This window comes from Silene latifolia, chromosome 5 (genome assembly GCF_048544455.1).
Source record: "Silene latifolia isolate original U9 population chromosome 5, ASM4854445v1, whole genome shotgun sequence".
Classification (NCBI taxonomy): Eukaryota; Viridiplantae; Streptophyta; class Magnoliopsida; order Caryophyllales; family Caryophyllaceae; genus Silene; species Silene latifolia.
In genome coordinates, this window is record NC_133530.1 from 88,470,651 (window position 1) to 88,489,490 (window position 18,840).

Genomic DNA, 18,840 nt, shown 5'->3' on the forward strand with positions numbered 1-18,840 from the left:
TCAAAGGCAGATGAATAATTTCCGCGCGGCTATTGAGGACTGTGGGTTACGTGATGCCCCGTGGGAGGGGTATAACTTTTCGTACGATAATGGTCAGGTTGGCGAGGCAAATAGACAAAGTATGATCGATAGAGCTTTAATTTCGCCGTCATGGCTAGACTTGTTCCCTTATGCGAAGCTTCTTTACCTCAATAGGGAATGGTCGGACCATGCTCCTATTAAACTTGTTCTAAATTATCGGGAGAGGGAAGAGGTGAAGCGCTCAAAATTCAAATTCGAGCAAATTTGGGTAGGAGAGGAGGGATGTACTGAGGCGATTGAGAGGGGTGTTGAGAGAGGCCGAGGTAGTCTACCTGGGCTGCTGGAGGCGTGTGCCCAAGAGCTGGGGGCATGGAAGAGGATAAACATCTCGAAGATTGGCAGGAGTATTGGGAAAAAGCTGAAGCAGCTTGGCTCCTTAAATGAGATGGAGAGGACTGTGGGGAATGTGAACAGGAGACGGAAAATTGTGGCTGAATTGGCAAGCCTGCGAAAACAGGAGGAGCAATTTTGGCGTCAACGATCTAGAGCGCTTTGGCTTAAGGATGGGGACAAAAATACAAAATTCTTTCATACTCGAGCTGGAGAAAGGAAGCGGAAAAATTTCATAGCTAAGCTTGTTGACGATGACGGGGTGACACGCGTGGGAAATGAAGGCGTGGCAAATGTGGCGAATGCCTATTTCCAGCAGCTGTTTACGTCGTCGAATCCTATTGTTGATCATAATATTTTGCAGGGACTTCATAATCGGGTTACTGATGGGATGAATGCCGAGCTTAGGCGTGAATATAGCGAAGACGAGGTCTTAGAAGCCTTAAACCAAATGCATCCTTTGAAGGCCCCGGGACCTGACGGAATGAATGGGCTCTTTTATCAGACCTACTGGAGCAAGGTGGGAGGCGAAGTGATGAGTACTGTTCTTGCTATCTTAAGAGGTGAGCTCTCTCCTAGGAATTTAAACAAGACAAATATTGTTTTAATTCCAAAGAAAAAAGCACCGGATAAGATTCGTGACTTTCGACCAATTAGCCTGTGCAATGTGGCGTATAAACTTGTCTCAAAAGTGCTGGCCAACCGTCTGAAGCTGTTCCTTAATGAGATCGTCTCGGAAAATCAGAGTGCCTTTACTCCTGGGAGGGCTATTGCGGATAATGTTATGATTGCTTTCGAGGTTTTTCACTATATGAAGTGTTCGCCTAGTACTGAGGGTTTTATGGCTATTAAGCTCGACATGGCTAAAGCGTACGACAGGGTGGAGTGGCATTTTCTGAGAAGTATACTTGAGGCTATGGGATTCGATAGGGCGTGGGTTAATAGGGTGATGGCCTGTGTCTCGACAGTATCTTTCTCTGTGCTTATTAATGGTACACCGTCTGATGAATTTACACCTTCTAGAGGACTCACACAAGGTGACCCGCTATCACCTTATTTATTTATCCTTTGTGCTGAGGCCTTATCGAGCATGATGCGAAGGGCGGTGGAGCGAGGTAGTCTTCATGGTGTAAAGATTTCGAATGGAGCACCAATTATATCGCATTTGCTGTTTGCAGACGATAGCATTTTCTTTACGAGAGCCAATGATGCGGAAGCAGATGTAGTGTTGGATATTCTCCGGCAATATGAGTATGCCTCGGGTCAATTAGTGAGTGTCGACAAAACTACTGTCTCGTTTAGTAAGGGTATCCCACGGGTGAAGAGGAGTAATTTGGCGAGGCGATTGGGCTATGTTGAAGTTGAGGAACAAGAGCGCTACTTGGGGCTACCCACGGTTATAGGGCGGTCGAAGAAGGTTCTGACGGATATTCTGAGAGATAAGCTAAGCAAAAGACTGAGTGGCTGGCGCGGGAAGATATTGTCTAGGGCTGGTAAGGAGGTTCTTATAAAGGATGTGGCCAATTCACTCCCTACCTATGTGATGAGTATTTTTAAAATTCCCGCCAACTTTTGCGACGAGCTGAGATCTTTGATATCCCGATTTTGGTGGGGACATGAAGAAGGTAAGCAGGGTATTAGTTGGGTGGCGTGGAAGAAGTTATGCAAGTCGAAGAGTCGAGGAGGTATGGGTTTTCGAGATTTTAAATTGTTTAATGTTGCTCTTATTGGTAAACAAGTTTGGCGTTTGATGACTGAGAATAATGGGTTATGGGCACGCCTCATGCGTGCTAAGTACTACCCCCATGGAGATGTGATGTCGGCAACCTTGGGCAATTACCCGAGTTATACCTGGAGGGGCATTTTAGAGGCGAGAGATATGTTGCGAAGTGGCTGGCTGAAAAGAATTGGAAATGGTTTGTCTACTCGGGTTTGGCAGGATGCGTGGTTGGTTGGGACGCAAACAAGGAGGGTCCTTTCTCCTAGAGTGGATGGGTTAGACGGTATGGTAGTTGCGGAGCTTATGCATCCTAGTGGTAGCGGGTGGAATACGGAGCTTGTCTCGTCTTTGTTTCTTCCGTTTGAATGTGAACGCATTCACAACATCCGGGTTAGTGCGCTCAAGCCGGAGGACACGTGGTATTGGGTGGCAGAGAAAGATGGCGTATTTACTGTGAGAACCGCCTACTGGAGACTTGCCGGGGAGAAAGAAGCTTTGGAGTTTGGGGGAGGGTCGAATGGGAATATGGAGAAATGGCTCTGGAACAGGCTCTGGAAAGTCCCGGTGTGGCCCCGAGTGAAGCTCTTCTTTTGGCAGCTTTGCAATGAGGCATTGGCAACAAGAGCGAACATAGCAAACCGGGTTCGAGGTGAGTGTTCTTTCTGCTCTTTTTGTAATTCTTTTCTAGAGTCTAGTGTCCATTTATTTCGTGACTGTCCTATCGCTAAACGGGTGTGGGAGGGCCTTGACCTTTCGATGGAGGAGGAAGAGGGGTGCGGGGACTTGCGTAGCTGGGTTGAGGAAAGGTGGAGGGTGTATGGCAGCCGGGAGCATATGCTCTTTATGGTGGGATGCTGGGCATTGTGGGAACACCGAAATAGTGTCATTTTTTATACAAAGGAGGTGAATCCGCAGGGGGTGATAAGGAGGACGTGGGATGTGGTGGAGGAGATCGAAGGTGGGGGTTATGGTAGGCTGAACCAGCGAGGTGTGGGAGGACGTGAGGAGCAGGCTGTGAGGAAGGGTTGGACTCGGCCACCTGAGGATTTTGTCAAGGTAAATGTTGATGTGGGTACTAAGGAAGGTGAGGGGATTAGCGTGGGGGTGATTTGCAGGAACGAGAGGGGTGAAGTTATGTGGGGAGTGTCTGAGGTTATGGAGCAAAATTGGGAGCCTCAATTTGCGGAAGCTGTGGCGGTGCTGGAAGGTATGAAGGAAGCGAAGAGGCGCGGGCATCATAAGATTATGGTAGAAAGTGACTGCTTGGGGCTGATTGAATCGTTGAAGAAGAAGAAGTCCGGAAGAAATATGTTTGCTTTAATTTTAGATGAAATTTTATTGTTATGCAACTCTTTTAATTCAGTTGTATGGTCGTATACTAGTCGTACAAACAATGGTGCGGCGCATGCTTTAGCTCATTTATTTCCTAGGGTAGTTGGTAGATTGTTTTGGTCGGGAGTTTTACCACCGACTGTGGACGATTTTGTTACCGTTGATTCGTTATTAGTAATGCAGTAAAGCCTTCGGGCTTTCCCTTTCAAAAAAAAAAAAATAACACAAAACCCAACTAAAATAATTAATGGAGTACATTTTTACAAAAATATTTTGTTTTGATAACTAACACATTTAAATATGTCAGTATTTATCTTAAGATATCCAGTTGTCAAAGTGAAGTTAAAATGTAAACTGTTAAGTGTGAGCTATTGTCCATTCGGGCCAATCCTATTCCTATGCTATAGAACCGTCATTTAAATATGTGTTTACCCTTGATTTTTGGAAATAAGTAAGTGATGGGTATGAATAAAGTGTGCCGTCAATTCTTACCATCAACAATATTTATAAACCCAATTAAAAGTAGTATTAATCGAGGTCGAACCACTAGGATGGAGGAGTGTATATTGAGTTTAATGAAAGTCTAGTCTAGTTGGAAAGCAAGAAGGATTGATTCTAAACTACGTAATAATAAACTAAAATGAGTAGTTAGCAAAAGGTGTAAACAATCAATTTAAAGTATAGGGTCTTCGGGTTCATTTAAGTGGGTGAAAGTGAATCATGGGTGAATGAAGGAGTCGAGGGCAAGGTTTAGTCTAGGGAAATGGCACAAAATCTTGGCCTTCCTAAGAATGACACCTAACTATCATCAAGCATACAATCCTCTCCTAACCATGTTATCAAAATCCCTCGTAAACTTTCATAGACAAAGGACTTAAGCAAATAATGAAGAAAGACAAGAGCTTTCACTCAAGCAAATCATCAAACACCTTATATGCATTTGTAGGAGGACTACAAAATTTTACCCACAACCCACATATTCATCACCCAATCATTCCATTATTTCCCACCTAGAATCCCCCTAAACCCTAGGAGGTCACTACTCACACATAATCAAAGAGTAAATGCAAACAATTTGAGAAAGACAACTAAACACAATGGAAAGCACGGTGTAAATTATAACAATGAAAATAAAAAATTGACATGTAAACTATTGATTTAGACAAAGTAAATAAGAAGAGAAATGTACCAACAATAAGGAAAGATGGTCACTTTGATTGAATTAATGAAGAGATTCTTCAATATCTCCAAATTACAACCCAATAACCAAATGTAAACAATTGATGATAACTACTACTAAGCTAATTTTACTAAGTAACTAATATTGATTAAGGAAAGATTAGTGCTTTGATTAAAGAAAGATTGCATAAATTAAAGGAACTTTCAGCACAAATTAAGTTGCCAGGTACGATGAGACGGTTGACCGGCTCTGAACCGGCTCCAATGAGGGACTACCAGCCGGTTGCCGACAGGAAGTCCTCTTTCACTTCCTTTCATATAGTACGACTGGAGGGACACACAGCCGGTGAGCCGGCTGTCGGCCGGCCGACTGGGAGTCCTGCTACGCTTTCCTTCAATCTTCTTCCCTATGCTTGCCTTGTGAGGTCCTTTGCTAGCTCCCTTAATCCTCTTCCCGATGCAAAACCTGCAAGGAAGGACATAAAACTCGTAGTACGGGACTAAAGCTACAAAATGCAAGCTAGAAGGGTCAAAAACCGTGTAGGTTCGGGAAAAATGCATAGAGAAGAAGGGAGAAATTGACACAAAATAGGCACTCATCAGTAAGTGTAAAAGTATCATAAATAGACGGTAAGTTAAAGTTGGCGAAAGTTTCAAGTTTAATTTGAGTGTCATGCAAATTACTAACCTTTCAACCATTAAACCACTTCTGCTCAAGAGTGAATCCATAATTTATAATATGGTGTAGCAAATTCATTGCTCGAATATGCAGAGTATATTAAAAAAAAACGGTTTTATTTACTATTTACATCCTTATATCGTAACACCAGTACTGGTGCTATACCTATGTATCAATGCATTAGTTTAGGGAACTGATCGATAAATTTAACTAATGAAGGGCCAAGACATAATTAACCGTGTAGCAAAAAAGTTATTTCTCACAAAGTTTTTCAACTGCTAATCTGCTATACGGCTATACCATTTGATAAGATGGACTCCTTATTTGTGCTTGTTGTTTAATTAAGCACAATAATAAATTATACTCCATATGTTGTAATAAGATATATTATTTGCACATTACCAAGGATGTCTTAGTCTAGTGGTTAAGACGGAGGTATTGTGAACAATAGGTCCCAGGTTCGAATCCCCCCTCCCCTTTATTGTAATGCGACTATGTGCGCGCTTCGTGAGACCAAAAAAAAAAAAAAATATATTATTTGCATATTTATTTGAAACTTGAGATGTTTTACAATAAAATTCAAAATAAGACGTTATTTATTAAAATAAGTATGTCGATGACAATTTTTTTTTTTATTCTTTTACATCACACAACATCAGTTCGGAAAAAAATTGGTGCCTCGATACCGTATTTCTGCGTCCGCTACATGTTAGTATTTCGTAATTGACTATTCTTTTTATAAATCTAACTAAATAAGGAATACAATTTAAATAGTCTCTTACCTTTTTTCACATCAAACATCCTCTTATAAACGTGTATCAATTTAGACTGTTATCCTTATATATATTCTCAAAATATACCTTTTTTGGATATACCTACCCTAAAATAATAAAAATATCATATCATATGATATCACATCTGATTTCTTTCAAATTTAATTTTCGAACAACACAAATTCGCATTTAAGCCGGTATATCAGTCTTAAGTTTAAAACGAATTAATCAGGTAGTTGAAATAAAACAAAAATAGAATGAATGAAAATATCAACTAATATATTTGTCTTATGTACACATGTTAGATAATACTTGACTCGTTTTAATGATGAGACGAATATATCCGTTTTAAGGAAGACAATTGTTCTAACAAAACAAATGGAGTTACTATTGACTACAATGACTATTGACTAGTGTGTAACAAACTGAACAACCTCAACAACACAAGAAAACTCACTCACATTTCCCAAGATTCCCTATTTCCAACCTCCACCTTCCTTTCCTTAGTCAAACACTTTGTGCTCACATTTTCCCCCAATTCAATTGCGCCCTAATTTCCCAATTTCCCCTCTCCACAAAACCCTAAAATGGATTTTGTGGGGAAATCAATCACCAAAGAGTTCGAAGGATTTGGGGTTTTTCGAGGAGTGATTGATTCCTTCGATTCCGCAACTGGGTTTTATAGAATCATGTACGAAGACGGTGATTCCGAGGAAATTGATTCCGCCCAGGTTTCGAAATTGATTTCTAATTCATTGCATGTGGGCCCGGTAACGGCGGGTCGGAAACCTAAATGTCGTCCGAATAATGGTCCGCTGCATGATCCTGGTAAGATTGATGTTAATTTGCATGAGAATTTAATGGTTGAATCTCAGTTAGGTCGTAATTTAGATGTTAATGCTGATGCTAATGGTAATTGTAACGTCAATGGTAATGTTAATGTTGATGGTAATGGGAAATTGAATGGGGGGTTGGACTTAAATCGCGGGTTTGAGAGCGATGAGGGTGTCGTAGATGGTGGTAAAGTAGGGGGTATTGACTTGAATGTGAGTGTGGAGGATGCTGACGTTAATGAGAATGGGGTTATTGATGGAAAGGTGGGATCTTTGGGAGGTGTTGGTGAGGAAGAAGTGAAGAAAGAACGTGGGTTCGATTTGAATTTAGGGTTTGACGATGAAGGCGTAAATGGGGGGAGTGGGAGTGTTGATGCTGAGGTGTGTGTAAGTTTAGGTGAAGAGTTGAGAAATAAGGATGTTGGTGAAGTAGATTGTAACAATGTAGAAAGTGGGGCTAGTGATGGTCAATTGGAAGAGAGTGGTTCGGAGGTTCTTACACCAATTTTACGCGAGGATGCAACTTCTGGTCGGAGGAAAAGGAGGAAGGTTGAGAAACATTTGAGCTCTCCCGCTAAAACTATTTTAAGAAGGAGTGCTCGTCGTGCTAACGCTGCTGCTGTTGCGGAGATTAAAGCGTCTAGTACAATGGTGGAAGATGGTGTGAATGATGTGTCGGTATCTGGGTTAACTGAAGAGTTCGAAGAAAAGCCTGTTGCTCAGGACATTGAAATGGCTGTGGAACCCGAGGTTCCTCCTTCAAAGCTTGACTTACCACCTTCTTCAGCTAATTTGAATTTAGAGGGAATTCCTGTAGAAGATCTTTTCTCTGTATATTCTTGTCTTAGGTCGCTTAGTACATTGCTGTATTTGAGTCCCTTTGAATTGGAGGACTTCGTAGCAGCATTGAAGAGCAGGGTGTTTAGCCCACTAATTGATTTCATTCACGTTTCCATTTTGCAAACTCTGAGGAAACACCTGGAATTTCTTGCAAATGAGGGATGTGAATCTGCATCCACTTGCTTAAGGTAAACAATTTAGTCTAAAATCATTATCCGGTCCCCTTATGCTGTCCTCGTTTGATTTTGGTTTTCAAACATGTTGACTTTGATCGATAGGTTTGTTTTCAAACTTGTCCAACTATTTTAAAAATAAATTTATTATGGTATCTCTGCATATATTTAAAGAAATTAATTGTGAAAGTTGACATAGGGTTTCCATCAAAATCAAATGGGGGCATAAATTTGTAATGAAGGTAGTACCATTTATGGGCAAATAAAAAAAATGAACTTTCTGATTGTTTTTTCTGCAACTTCCTGTCATGAATTTAGGAATTTGAACTGGGACCTGCTGGATGAAATTACCTGGCCTGTTTTCATGGTGGAGTATTTCTTGATTCATAGTTCGAGCCTCAAACCCGGTTTTAGCCTTAATCAGTTTAAGCAATTTGATGTTGGCTACTATAAGCAACCAGAAAATGTGAAGATAGAATTGCTTCGTTGCCTTTGTGACGATGTAGTAGAAGTGGAGGCCATTAGGTCGGAGCTTACTAGAAGGAGAATCATGACGGAAGGCAATACAGATGTTGACCGGACAATTAGCAGTGATCCTTGTGGGAAAAGGAGGATCTTGTCAGATGCTTCAGGAGATTTTCACTTGGGTGAAGATGTGGAGGAGGTTGCTGATGGGAACAGCGATGAGTGTTGCCTTTGTAAGATGGATGGGAACTTAATATGTTGTGATGGTTGCCCTGCTGCTTTTCACTCAAAATGTACTGGAATTGTTAGTAGCCTTTTGCCAGAGGGTGACTGGTACTGTCCGGAATGTGCCATTAGCAGACACAGTTTTGCCAGTAAACCTCGGAAATTATTTCGAGGTGCCGAGCTACTTGGAATTGATCCTTTTGACCGGTTGTTTTTCAGCTGCTTTGACTACCTTTTAGTGTAAGATCCTCCTCGGAATTATGTTTTCTTGAATTTAAGGATGAATGATTTGTACTCATGTAAATACCCCACTCTTTGTCTCTTCCATGTGTTTAATTTATGTGTATATGATTATGGAAAGATTTAGAGCTGGACTTTTAAGGTAACCTAATGAGGAAGGAATATCTTTTAAGTTGGTTTATCGCGCAAGGTGGAATAAAGTCTTTTGGTTGTGTCAATGATTTCTTTTTTGAATAATTACTAGGATTCGTAAATGTAAGTTCTGCAAATTCTCGTTCTAAGTCCTTTCTTTGTGAAATAGGTTAGGTTTAAATGTTCCTTCTAGATAGGCATCTTCTATTTGTTGTACCGTCAATCATACACTTTGTTACGGTCAATCATAATATATCCTCCTCGGAATTATGTTTTCATGAATTTAGGATGAATGCATTTGTACACATGTAAATACCCCACTCTTTGTCTCTTGCACGTGTTTAATTTACGTGTATATGATTATGGAAAGATTTAGGGCTGGACTTTGAAGGTGATCTAAAGAGGAAGGAATATCTTTTGAGTTTGTTTATCGCGCGTAAGGTGGAATAAGTTCTTTTGGTTGTGTCAATGGCTTTTTGTTTGAATAATTTACTACGATTCGGAATGTAAGTTTTGTAAATTCTCGTTCTAATAAGTCCTTTCTTTGTGAAATAGGATAGGTTTGACTGTTCCTTGTGGATAGGCATCTTCTTTTTTCTTGTACGCCAATCATATACACTTTGTTCTGGTCCAAGTTGTTCAAGATATATTCTTGTGACTGAAGTCCTATGTAACTTGCTTATAAAATCGACTGCTTTTTTATATCCTTTTTTTCCTTCATAATTTTGTGTTAGTTGGGGTTAGTATGTAAAAAGACATGTTGTAAATTTGGAAGCTATTTATAAACTTGCCACTGAAATCTAAACAAGGAATCGTTGGATGATGGATCTATCATTATTTGAGATGTCTTGAAGTGTGTTTTAGATGAAAAAACTACTTTGGTATGTTTTCGAAATGTTACTTAAGATTGGGAAAATTTTCGCAACCGGTGACAATTCCGAATCCTTTTCTTTTGCCATCTTCCGTGGATTAAACATGGAATGGGAGGTCTATAATTGATTATTGATTTTACTACTAAATTTGCAGGTCAGAATCTAATGATGCCAATGCTTCATTTTGTTACTACCACAAAGATGACTTGAACACCGTTGTCCAACTCCTGCAATCATCTAGCATTACATATGGTTCCATTCTTAGGGCGATTTTTCAAAATTTGGCCGTACCAACTATCTCAGGTCAACTGGAACGTGACATGAAATCTGATAATTGTATGCTGAAAGATGAAGATTCAATTGGGAGGAAAACGAAGAGCTTCATTGTTGGACACTCAATTGATCTAGGCAGTGAAAGTTCCAAACCTACAGACTTTTTTGGTGTTGAAAATTTGAATCATTGCACAGCGACCGAGAATTTAGCTACAAGCTGTAAGGAACCCGATGAAGTTGTCTTACAGGCAAACGAAGTATTGCAGAATTCCCATAGACCAATGTCCAATCGAATTGCTAAAAGGACGTTGGCAAAGCGCCTCTCAGTTGCCGAAACGAAAAAGAAACATCCTTTGGGCTTGGAATCTAAATCATCTAATACGAAGTTAAAAGAGGAGGATCGATTGCAAGAACAATCTGGATATAGTTACATTAATAACTATAAATTTGGTCGAACAGCTGCTTCCGTGGTAGAAGAGTTATTGCGCAAGCCATCAGATAAAGCAAGTATTAATATTCCAAAGACCGAGGAGCAAATTATATCTATTCAGTTGAAGTTTATAACGAAGAAATCAACAAAATTTTGTTGGCCGACCATTCAACAACTGAATGAGGAGAGACAAAAAGAGAAATGTGGATGGTGTTACTGTTGTAGGTTTTCTGTTGAAGACAGAGATTGCTTATTCAACATTAACTGCAGTTCTATTCCTGAAAGTCTTAAGAAAGATACCAATGATATTCTGTCAAAAAGGAATGATAAAGGGCATCTTGTGGACATCGTTTGTTATATTCTCTGTATGGAAGAACGCTTGCGAGGACTTCTCTTGGGTCCATGGCTAAGTCCTCAGTATAGCGAGCTTTGGCGTAAAAATGTTCTTCAGGCATCTGATGTTTCTGCATTGAAACATCCACTGCTCATGGTACATTATGTCCTTGCCTTTTACTGAAATTATTTTTCTTCCCTTGTTCTGGTGTTAGTTAATGTTAGTAAGTGAAGGTAAGCTGAATTGTTAAGCAGAGTTTTCTTTTGAAAGATAGAGGTTTTACGTTATCACATCAACCATCCTGGCTTGTCTAAATTTGAGTTGTCAATTTAGGTTGGAAGTTGATCTTGATAACAAAATTCTTTAGGTGTCGTGACACGAGTAATTACAATTTACAACTTACAATTAAGTAAAGTTGAAGTACTATAGTTTGCATGATTCAAAAGAGTGTGGTTGCTAAGTTGGTTCGACTTTATAGTCTATATTAGTTATCCCATTAGGTGCTTAAAAATACATGGGTCATAAAATTCCTGTGTTACCTAAACACATTGCTTTCATGACGTGGTATTGCTCACCATTCAATATTCACGTTCCATAATACTCCGTATAATATTAACAGATGAATTTAAAATGCCCCACTCCCTCAACATGACGCCGCTCAACCACCTTTCTTTCTTCCACAACCCCAGAAGCTACTACTTTTCCACCATAAATGCCGATGTCCGCGAACACCACCACTTAACCCATTTTCTTTCCATTTTGACTCGTTAGTCAAATTCTTTCAACATCAGGGGCAATTTTTTTCCTTTCCGATTCATTTTTCCATTCAATTAGGAAATAAAAATATTGTGGATATCTAATTTATTATTCCCGTAAAACTCATCTTAGAAAGGGTTTTAACTTCTCCAGTGTCAATAATTTGCGGCAGTTAAGCCGCCAGAACAAGTCCCGAGATGGCGCGGATGGTAAATATCATAGGTCTTACATTGTGATGGTTGGATGGTGGTGTATGCCTAGGTGTTGGGGGCGGGAAGGAAAAAGAGTGTGAGGTTGGTAGAAAGGATGTACAACAATAGAAGAAGATAGTGGTCTCTATGAATCTAGCCATTGTTTCTGACGAGATGATTTGAGGAATTAGGTCTATAATTGAATCTCACGGTTGGGTTTGAATGCACTTAAAACTCATGTTTGTCATGCAGAAAGACACAGGTTAATTCGATTTTACTATAAAGGTGGGTGTGATGTGTCAATTTATCATTTGTAGGTTAAACCACCTCAATTTGATGAGGTGGTGTTATGGTAACGTTAGATAATTTTCCCTACATGGGTACTCTTGGATACCATATGAGGGTGTTTCTTAAAATAGCTTATTCTGGTTCCCAGATACATACTGACTACTGATGTTGGGTGTTTCTTAGAGTAACCTACTCTGATACCTGGATACATACTGATGTTGGATGCCTTTTGTATACATTGATCTTCCCATTGCTGTTATTGTAATGGCCTCTCTTTTATACTACCCATTAAACAAACAGATATTTATAACAGTGCACTCTAAGACTTTGCTTGTCTCTCTAGTTCCTACCTTCAGCAGCTGTGGGAAGCAAATGGTAAATGAGTCTACAGACTGGACATATTATATATATCTATTGACTTGTTTGTTATATCCTAAACTGGTTAATTTGTGCATTAAGGGAATATTTATAGCTTCTTAAGTTAGACAGGTGATACTGGTAGAAATTATAGAATGCCTGTTTTCCAATCTGAATATCTTCTATCTATTTGTTCTGGTGATCATGCAGCTGGAGTCCAACATAAATCCTTCGGCTCTTTCAGCGGACTGGTCTAAGCATATCGATTCTGTTGGCACAATGGGCTCAGCTTCTCACTTTGTGGCCAATTCACGAGTCAATTCAAAGAATGGCATTAGCAAAAAGAAGGGAAAATACGCAGACAGCGAGACTAAATCGTCAGCTGCTGGTAATGGGTTAAGTTTGTTTTGGTGGAGAGGGGGTAGGACATCTCGTAGTCTGTTTAATTGGAAAGTTATACCTCGCTCTGCTGCTTTGAAAGCTGCCCGGAAAGGTATGTAATGACTTTTGTGAGTGTTGCTATGCTCACACGTGCTAGAAATTTAGAATACAAATCAGGCATGGTTCATACTAGTAATTTTAAACAATGCAGCCGGCTATGCGAAGATCCCTGATGTACTTTATACTGAGAGCCTTAAGAACACAAAGAGAAGCAAGTATGTTGCATGGAGGGCAGCTGTGGAAGCATCAGGTAGTATTGAACAGCTGGCTTTACAGGTAAGGTCGCTCACTTATGTCACTATGTATATCCCCAATGGTATAACGGGCTCCTCTTCCCCTTTCTCCGTCCCACATAACCGCAACAACAAAGCCATAGTCCTAACTTGATTTGCTAACATGAATCGTAGTTTGAAGCTGTCAGAATGATGTAAGAAGGAAAAATAAGGAAATGTTTACACACTAAAACTCTAAAAAAAACTCTAAAAACTAGAGTGTAACTCTTCATACTCCTCCAGGGCTCCATCCCCCACTTTCCAGAAAAAAAGGGTCCCTAAATGTTATTGTTCACACTTTGGTACTTGGAATTTGATACAAATATTTCTATGCTTTATTTGGCATAGAAATACAGGTATACTTTCCCGTTTTATGAAAAAACAGAAAACTCCTTTTCACAGATGAACTACATATGTGCTTTACTGAGAATTGAGAGATTGCTACCTCAAAAATGAGCTGCCTCGAAAAAAAGTCCGGCAAGTGTACTTAAGTCTGGCCGATGTTGATTAGATTCTTGTTCTGTAATGTTTGATCAGGTTAGAGAGCTTGACATGTTCATTCGGTGGGATGAAATTGAGAACACTCAACCTCATTGCTTATTGGACAAGGAGACTATAAAATCAATCAGACTTTTTAAGAAAGTCACGGTAAGGAGAAAGTGTGTAGAAGGAACAGCAAAATATCTTTTAGACTTTGGCAAGAGAAGAAGTATCCCGGAAGTTGTTACCAAACATGGGCAAAAGCTTGAGGACTCTGAGGGTGAAAGGAAAAAATATTGGCTAAATGAATCATATGTTCCTCTCTATCTCATAAAGAATTTTGAGGAGAGAAGAATTGTTCGCAAGGCCACTAAGTCAAAGTCTAATGTGGTATCAAAGGGTGGTAAGAAGACAAGGAAGCTATCTAATGAAAAAGGTTTTGCGTATCTTTTCTTGAAAGCAGAAATGACCGAAAAGTATCTATGTGGCCACTGTAACAAGAATATCCTGACCAGGTATAACATCAAAATTATATGCTGAAAGATCATGATTCCGCAAGTCGTATTTATTGACACTAGGGCATGACTGATTGCTGATTATTGCTAAATCCTAGGTCGCCTGCCATACATATTTACCCTTTGAGGGCTTACTGATTGTCTTTGAGTATATCATCACAAATTTTTAGGATGATGATAACTCCCCTTTAAAGTTATTTTGACGGGTTCAGGCTTGAGAGCATTCTGTAAAGCCTGCCCTCCTAATTAGCTGGTACAAGTTTAAATTTTCTGTCTATGATTTTGTCAAGGCAACTTTTGCAAAGTGTCTTCCAATTGATTTGTGCATTCAAGATGATCAGGTGTTCTTCTACTTCCTCGGTTTTGTTATATATGTCATTCTCATATATCGAGACACTGGCTTATCTTTTCAAATCTCTTAAAATATATACGAGCATATGTATGGAATGATAAGCAATTTCTTATGACGAATCTAGTGATAATACATTTCATAGTTTTTCTATTTTTTTTTTTAAATTTTAAACTCAAAGACTTGCCTCGAATAACAAAAAACATCATAAAATATGGAACGAAAGGCGTTTTTAAATGTGTACTACGGAAGTAAAATTCTAATTTCTGTATGTGATTTTTTTCCATTAACTTCTGATGTTTATGAGTTTGAACTTTGACACATTTGTTTTTGGGCGAGGATAAAGTGTTGCTCCGTATTATGTCTTTTCTTTGTTTGGTGGAAATTTCTTCATGATTTTCTGTAGAACTGACATATACCTTTTTTTTCTTTCAGTGAAGCAGTGAGCTGTGAACATTGTAATGGTATGTCTCTACCAAAGCATAGTTAATGCTATAAGTTTCTATATTTATAATTGTCCTCTGATCTTTATGGTTCGTGTGGGTCGTTTTTCTTTTGGTCTCATTAGTGTAGATGTAATATTACTTAGTATCTGATGTTTAATTGAACCAATTCATATCGTTATCAGGGTTTTTCCATAAAAGACATGTCATGAAGTCTTCTGAGGAAACTGCCGAGTGTACATATACTTGTCCTAGATGCCGGACTGGAAAGCAAGGGAAGAACGACAACAGCCGAGGTAAAAAGAAATTTGGAAAACTTTTGCATGGAAAGAAGTTGAAGGTTGGCAGGAAAGCAATGCCAAAAACAAAACTAAAAAAGGGCGGGAAAACCTTGCATCGTTATCCAAGGATGTCCCTGCGAAATATTAAAAAAGTGGACTACCATGAGCAGCAAAATGAGGATATTTTGGACGACATTCATCGACCTTTGCCCGTAAAAAATACTGATGCTTCTGCAGATGTCACGCTGCGCCGTTCTTCTAGAGCAACAAAGTGCTCGACACCCGAGCCAGTTGTGCTTGTTGGAGCCAGAAAAAGAAAGAGAAATAAAAACATTAATGGGGGGGCATTGAAGAAGACCCCACAAAATTCCTCCCAGAAGAAAAGGAGAACACATGTTCTTCACTCATTCTGGATAAATGGTCTTCGGTTGTCTAGGAAGCCAAAGGATGAACGCGTGACAAACTTTAAAAGAAAAAGGCTCTGTGTGGCATTCGAATCCTCAGACGGAATCAGTGATCAAACCAAATGTTCTCTCTGTCTTGAGCAAGAATTTAAACCCACTCTAGTGTATGTAGCGTGTGATATTTGTGAAGGTAAAAGACCTACACTCGTCTGGAACTTATCTAAGGTTTAAGTGTCTCTCAACAAGTAATTGTGTATTTCTATGCCATATGTGTCGGTGAATTACGCAGCTATTTTCATTTTGAGTCATTCGGAAACGGCCCCTACGTGTTCTTAACATAGTGGAAAAGCCAGATATCTGGCTCCTCTTGCCCGCCACGAGCTGCAGTTGTTAAGGCATTGGGCATGTTGTCGCCATGTGAACCTATCTTTTGCACTTTACATTCTTGATATTAATTTTTTTTTTTTTTTTTTTTTTTTTTTTTTTTTTGTAGTTTGGTTCCATGGCGAGGCATTCGGAGTCAACAGAAGAAATATTAAAAACCTCATAGGGTTTAAGTGCCATATATGCCGTGAAACAAGTGCCCCTATCTGCCCTTTCGCTGGCAATTGAAGGGACAACATTGCTACCTTCCTTGTAGTATAGCGAGGCGCAGGACTCAGCTATTACCTGAAGTTTGTAGGATTATCATAGTAGTGAAAATCCTCCGGGTCTCCCTAGTTTGACTTCGACACAACAAAATTTCGATGGAACTTCCAACCAAGATAAGACTCCACTCCTGGAGTCTGGTTTGAGAATGGAAAACTGGTCAGATGTCAGTGCAGAACCACAAAGGCATTATCCAATTTGATTGAGATTCGTACAAGGAAGCAGAGGCCAATCTACTAATGAATTTGGATGAGCGAGGGTTTCTGAAGGGAATGTGACTAAGCTAACTGAGTCATCATTTTTATTGGCATTCGAAGACAAGATGATGATGCAAGTCCTGCACATCTGTTGACTATTGGGTGGAACAAAGCCCGAATTTCTCGATTCTTGTTTATTATTCCTCCTTTGTGATTTTTCGTGCTCTCAGATCACAGGGAGGATAGGCTGTGATAGTTTGTTTATAGGAAACTAATTGTAGGGGAGGTGTTTGGGTGTATTTCTTTGATGTCGCAGCCTCATTGGTGATTTACATAACCAGATACAATTGCTGTAAAGGTTAGGATTAAACTGATTTCTCCAAGTTAAATGTAGAATTAGAATAGTTTTCTCAGCCTGTTTTTCTGCCATGACGGTTATTCTAGAAATTGGTTCAACCATTTATAAAAAAAAAAAGATGTTTTCTTTTCCATTCATATTTTATCATCTTCACTTTTATGGCTTCAGGCTTTATTAGAGTGCTATTGCATCGTAAGTTTTGCTGTCATCTAACCTTCATTGATGTTTTATGGATATCAAGATATTGCTCAACACCTTGTTGAGGTACTATCGGCGATGCTCATTTGTATGTGACTACCTTGTTATTGTGGACTTGTGGTTGCTTTATTGTTTCTTGATCTTTTTGGAAGACTTGCCCGTCAGTTCGTCACTGCTTTCTTTGGCAGCGATGTATTTTATAATTTGTTTTCTTGTTGCTGGAGTAGTGGTGGACTTCTCTATTGATTTTATGACAGTGAAATAAGCAAATAATGGAGCGCGGAGGTTTACGACTGGTGAGCTGTGCAACTGTTGTAATTTTGTTTCAGGTAGGCCTTTTGGTGGTTGCAGTTTGAAAAAAGATCGTGACACTGACCGAGTACCAGTTTTTCTAGTAAAGCTGCTGGTGTGCCACAAAAGTTGCATCCTTGAATCGAGTTATAGCCAATTTATTTGTCTCATCAACTCTTTGCTATGTGAATGCAGTTGATGGACTGTTCTGCTGCTGCTTTGTGCACCACTCTCTCTAAGAAAATGAAGTCATTTGGATATATTACGCCTGGTGGGTCAGATGGATTGTCTTGAGGCTGCGTCTGTTCCGTGCATGCTACTATGAGATCATGTTGGGCACAAATTAGTTTGGGTCGGGTCATTTCTGGTGACGTGGTTGTGTCGGGTCATTAAGGTTCTTGTTTTATCGAAGTTTAATTTCAAACAAGTCATAGCAGGTAATTTTCTGAATTGGGCTGAGAATTGGAAAATTATGGTTCCAGATTCCTAGTTTCCCCAACATTCACCTCGTCTTCAGTAACAAGGAAGCGAACCATGTATACGCGAGTGCCGTTGAACCGCCAGCGGCCAGCGTAGAGTTGTAGTTTATGAGAATTGAATCATGGTTACTGTTAGGGTGCAAACCCTTGTCCCACATCGGTAGAATAGAGATGGAAGATCATCTTTATAAGTGTCTACAAAATATAATAGTACGAGGCCTTTTGGGAAGGAGCCCAAGAGTAAATCCGTGAGGGCTTGGCCCAAAGCGGACAATATCGTACTATTATGGTCTGTGGACACAGTTGCAGCAGAGGCCCAACACGGGATATTTCACGCTTCCGCACAACACCTGGTATCAGAGCCCAGGTTCTACTTGGGCTAGACGCTAGACACGGAGATTCATCAGGACCAAGACTTGAAGGTGGACGTACACTATAAGGCGTGGAATTCCTATAGCTCGTTCGCGAGAAGCGACATGGTCTCACGGCGTTGAGACGGCAGGATCATCTTTATAAGTGTCTACAAAATATAATAGTACGAGGCCTTTTGGGAAGGAGCCCAAGAGTAAATCCGTGAGGGCTTGGCCCAAAGCGGATAATATCGTACTATTATGGTGGACACAGATGCAGCAGAGGCCCAACACGGGATATTTCACGCTTCCGCACAACAATTACTAACTTTATTGGATAAGTACTCTTAATCAAAATGTCTAATTCATTTTACATTTATATGTAAAAAAAATGTCGGGTATTGCAAACACCCAATTATTCTTGCAATCAAACAAAATGCTGTAAAACTCGCAATGATATATTTATCGGCGTTTCAGTAGGTTTACTTGGGGTAATTAGGGTTATTGAGTTATTCTTCAAATTGTAGCCATTTGAGGGTTTGTTATTAGGAGGTTGAAAGTTTAATTTAGGTTTGTACTTCCTTAATGTTCCGTGGTGGCTGATGATGGTCGGTCGTGTATGATGGCAGTG

The 18,840-nt window shown here is 39.7% G+C and overlaps 2 protein-coding genes across 2 annotated transcripts in view; one reads left to right on the forward strand and one right to left on the reverse strand.

The window, feature by feature from the left end:
• The window catches only part of LOC141657807 (uncharacterized), a 96,876-nt gene that overhangs the window by 25,931 nt on the left and 52,105 nt on the right, over positions 1-18,840 (reverse strand). The gene's annotated exons all lie outside the window — the stretch shown is intronic.
• LOC141657804 (DDT domain-containing protein PTM) lies at positions 6,493-17,024 on the forward strand. The gene is made up of 9 exons (XM_074465149.1): positions 6,493-7,955; positions 8,259-8,870; positions 10,029-11,067; positions 12,714-12,996; positions 13,096-13,220; positions 13,754-14,211; positions 14,996-15,024; positions 15,189-15,878; positions 16,182-17,024. Exons 1-9 carry the CDS (start codon positions 6,682-6,684, stop codon positions 16,298-16,300), a joined length of 4,629 nt encoding a protein of 1,542 aa, XP_074321250.1. The 5' UTR covers positions 6,493-6,681; the 3' UTR covers positions 16,301-17,024.

Excerpts from the sequence above, each read along its gene's own strand:
- LOC141657804 (XM_074465149.1), top strand. The coding sequence starts at position 6,682 with ATGGATTTTGTGGGGAAATCAATCACCAAAGAGTTCGAAGGATTTGGG. Across the intron at positions 8,871-10,028 it reads TGCTTTGACTACCTTTTAGT|GTCAGAATCTAATGATGCCA; the intron begins GTAAGATCCTCC and ends CTAAATTTGCAG. Across the intron at positions 11,068-12,713 it reads TGAAACATCCACTGCTCATG|CTGGAGTCCAACATAAATCC; the intron begins GTACATTATGTC and ends GTGATCATGCAG.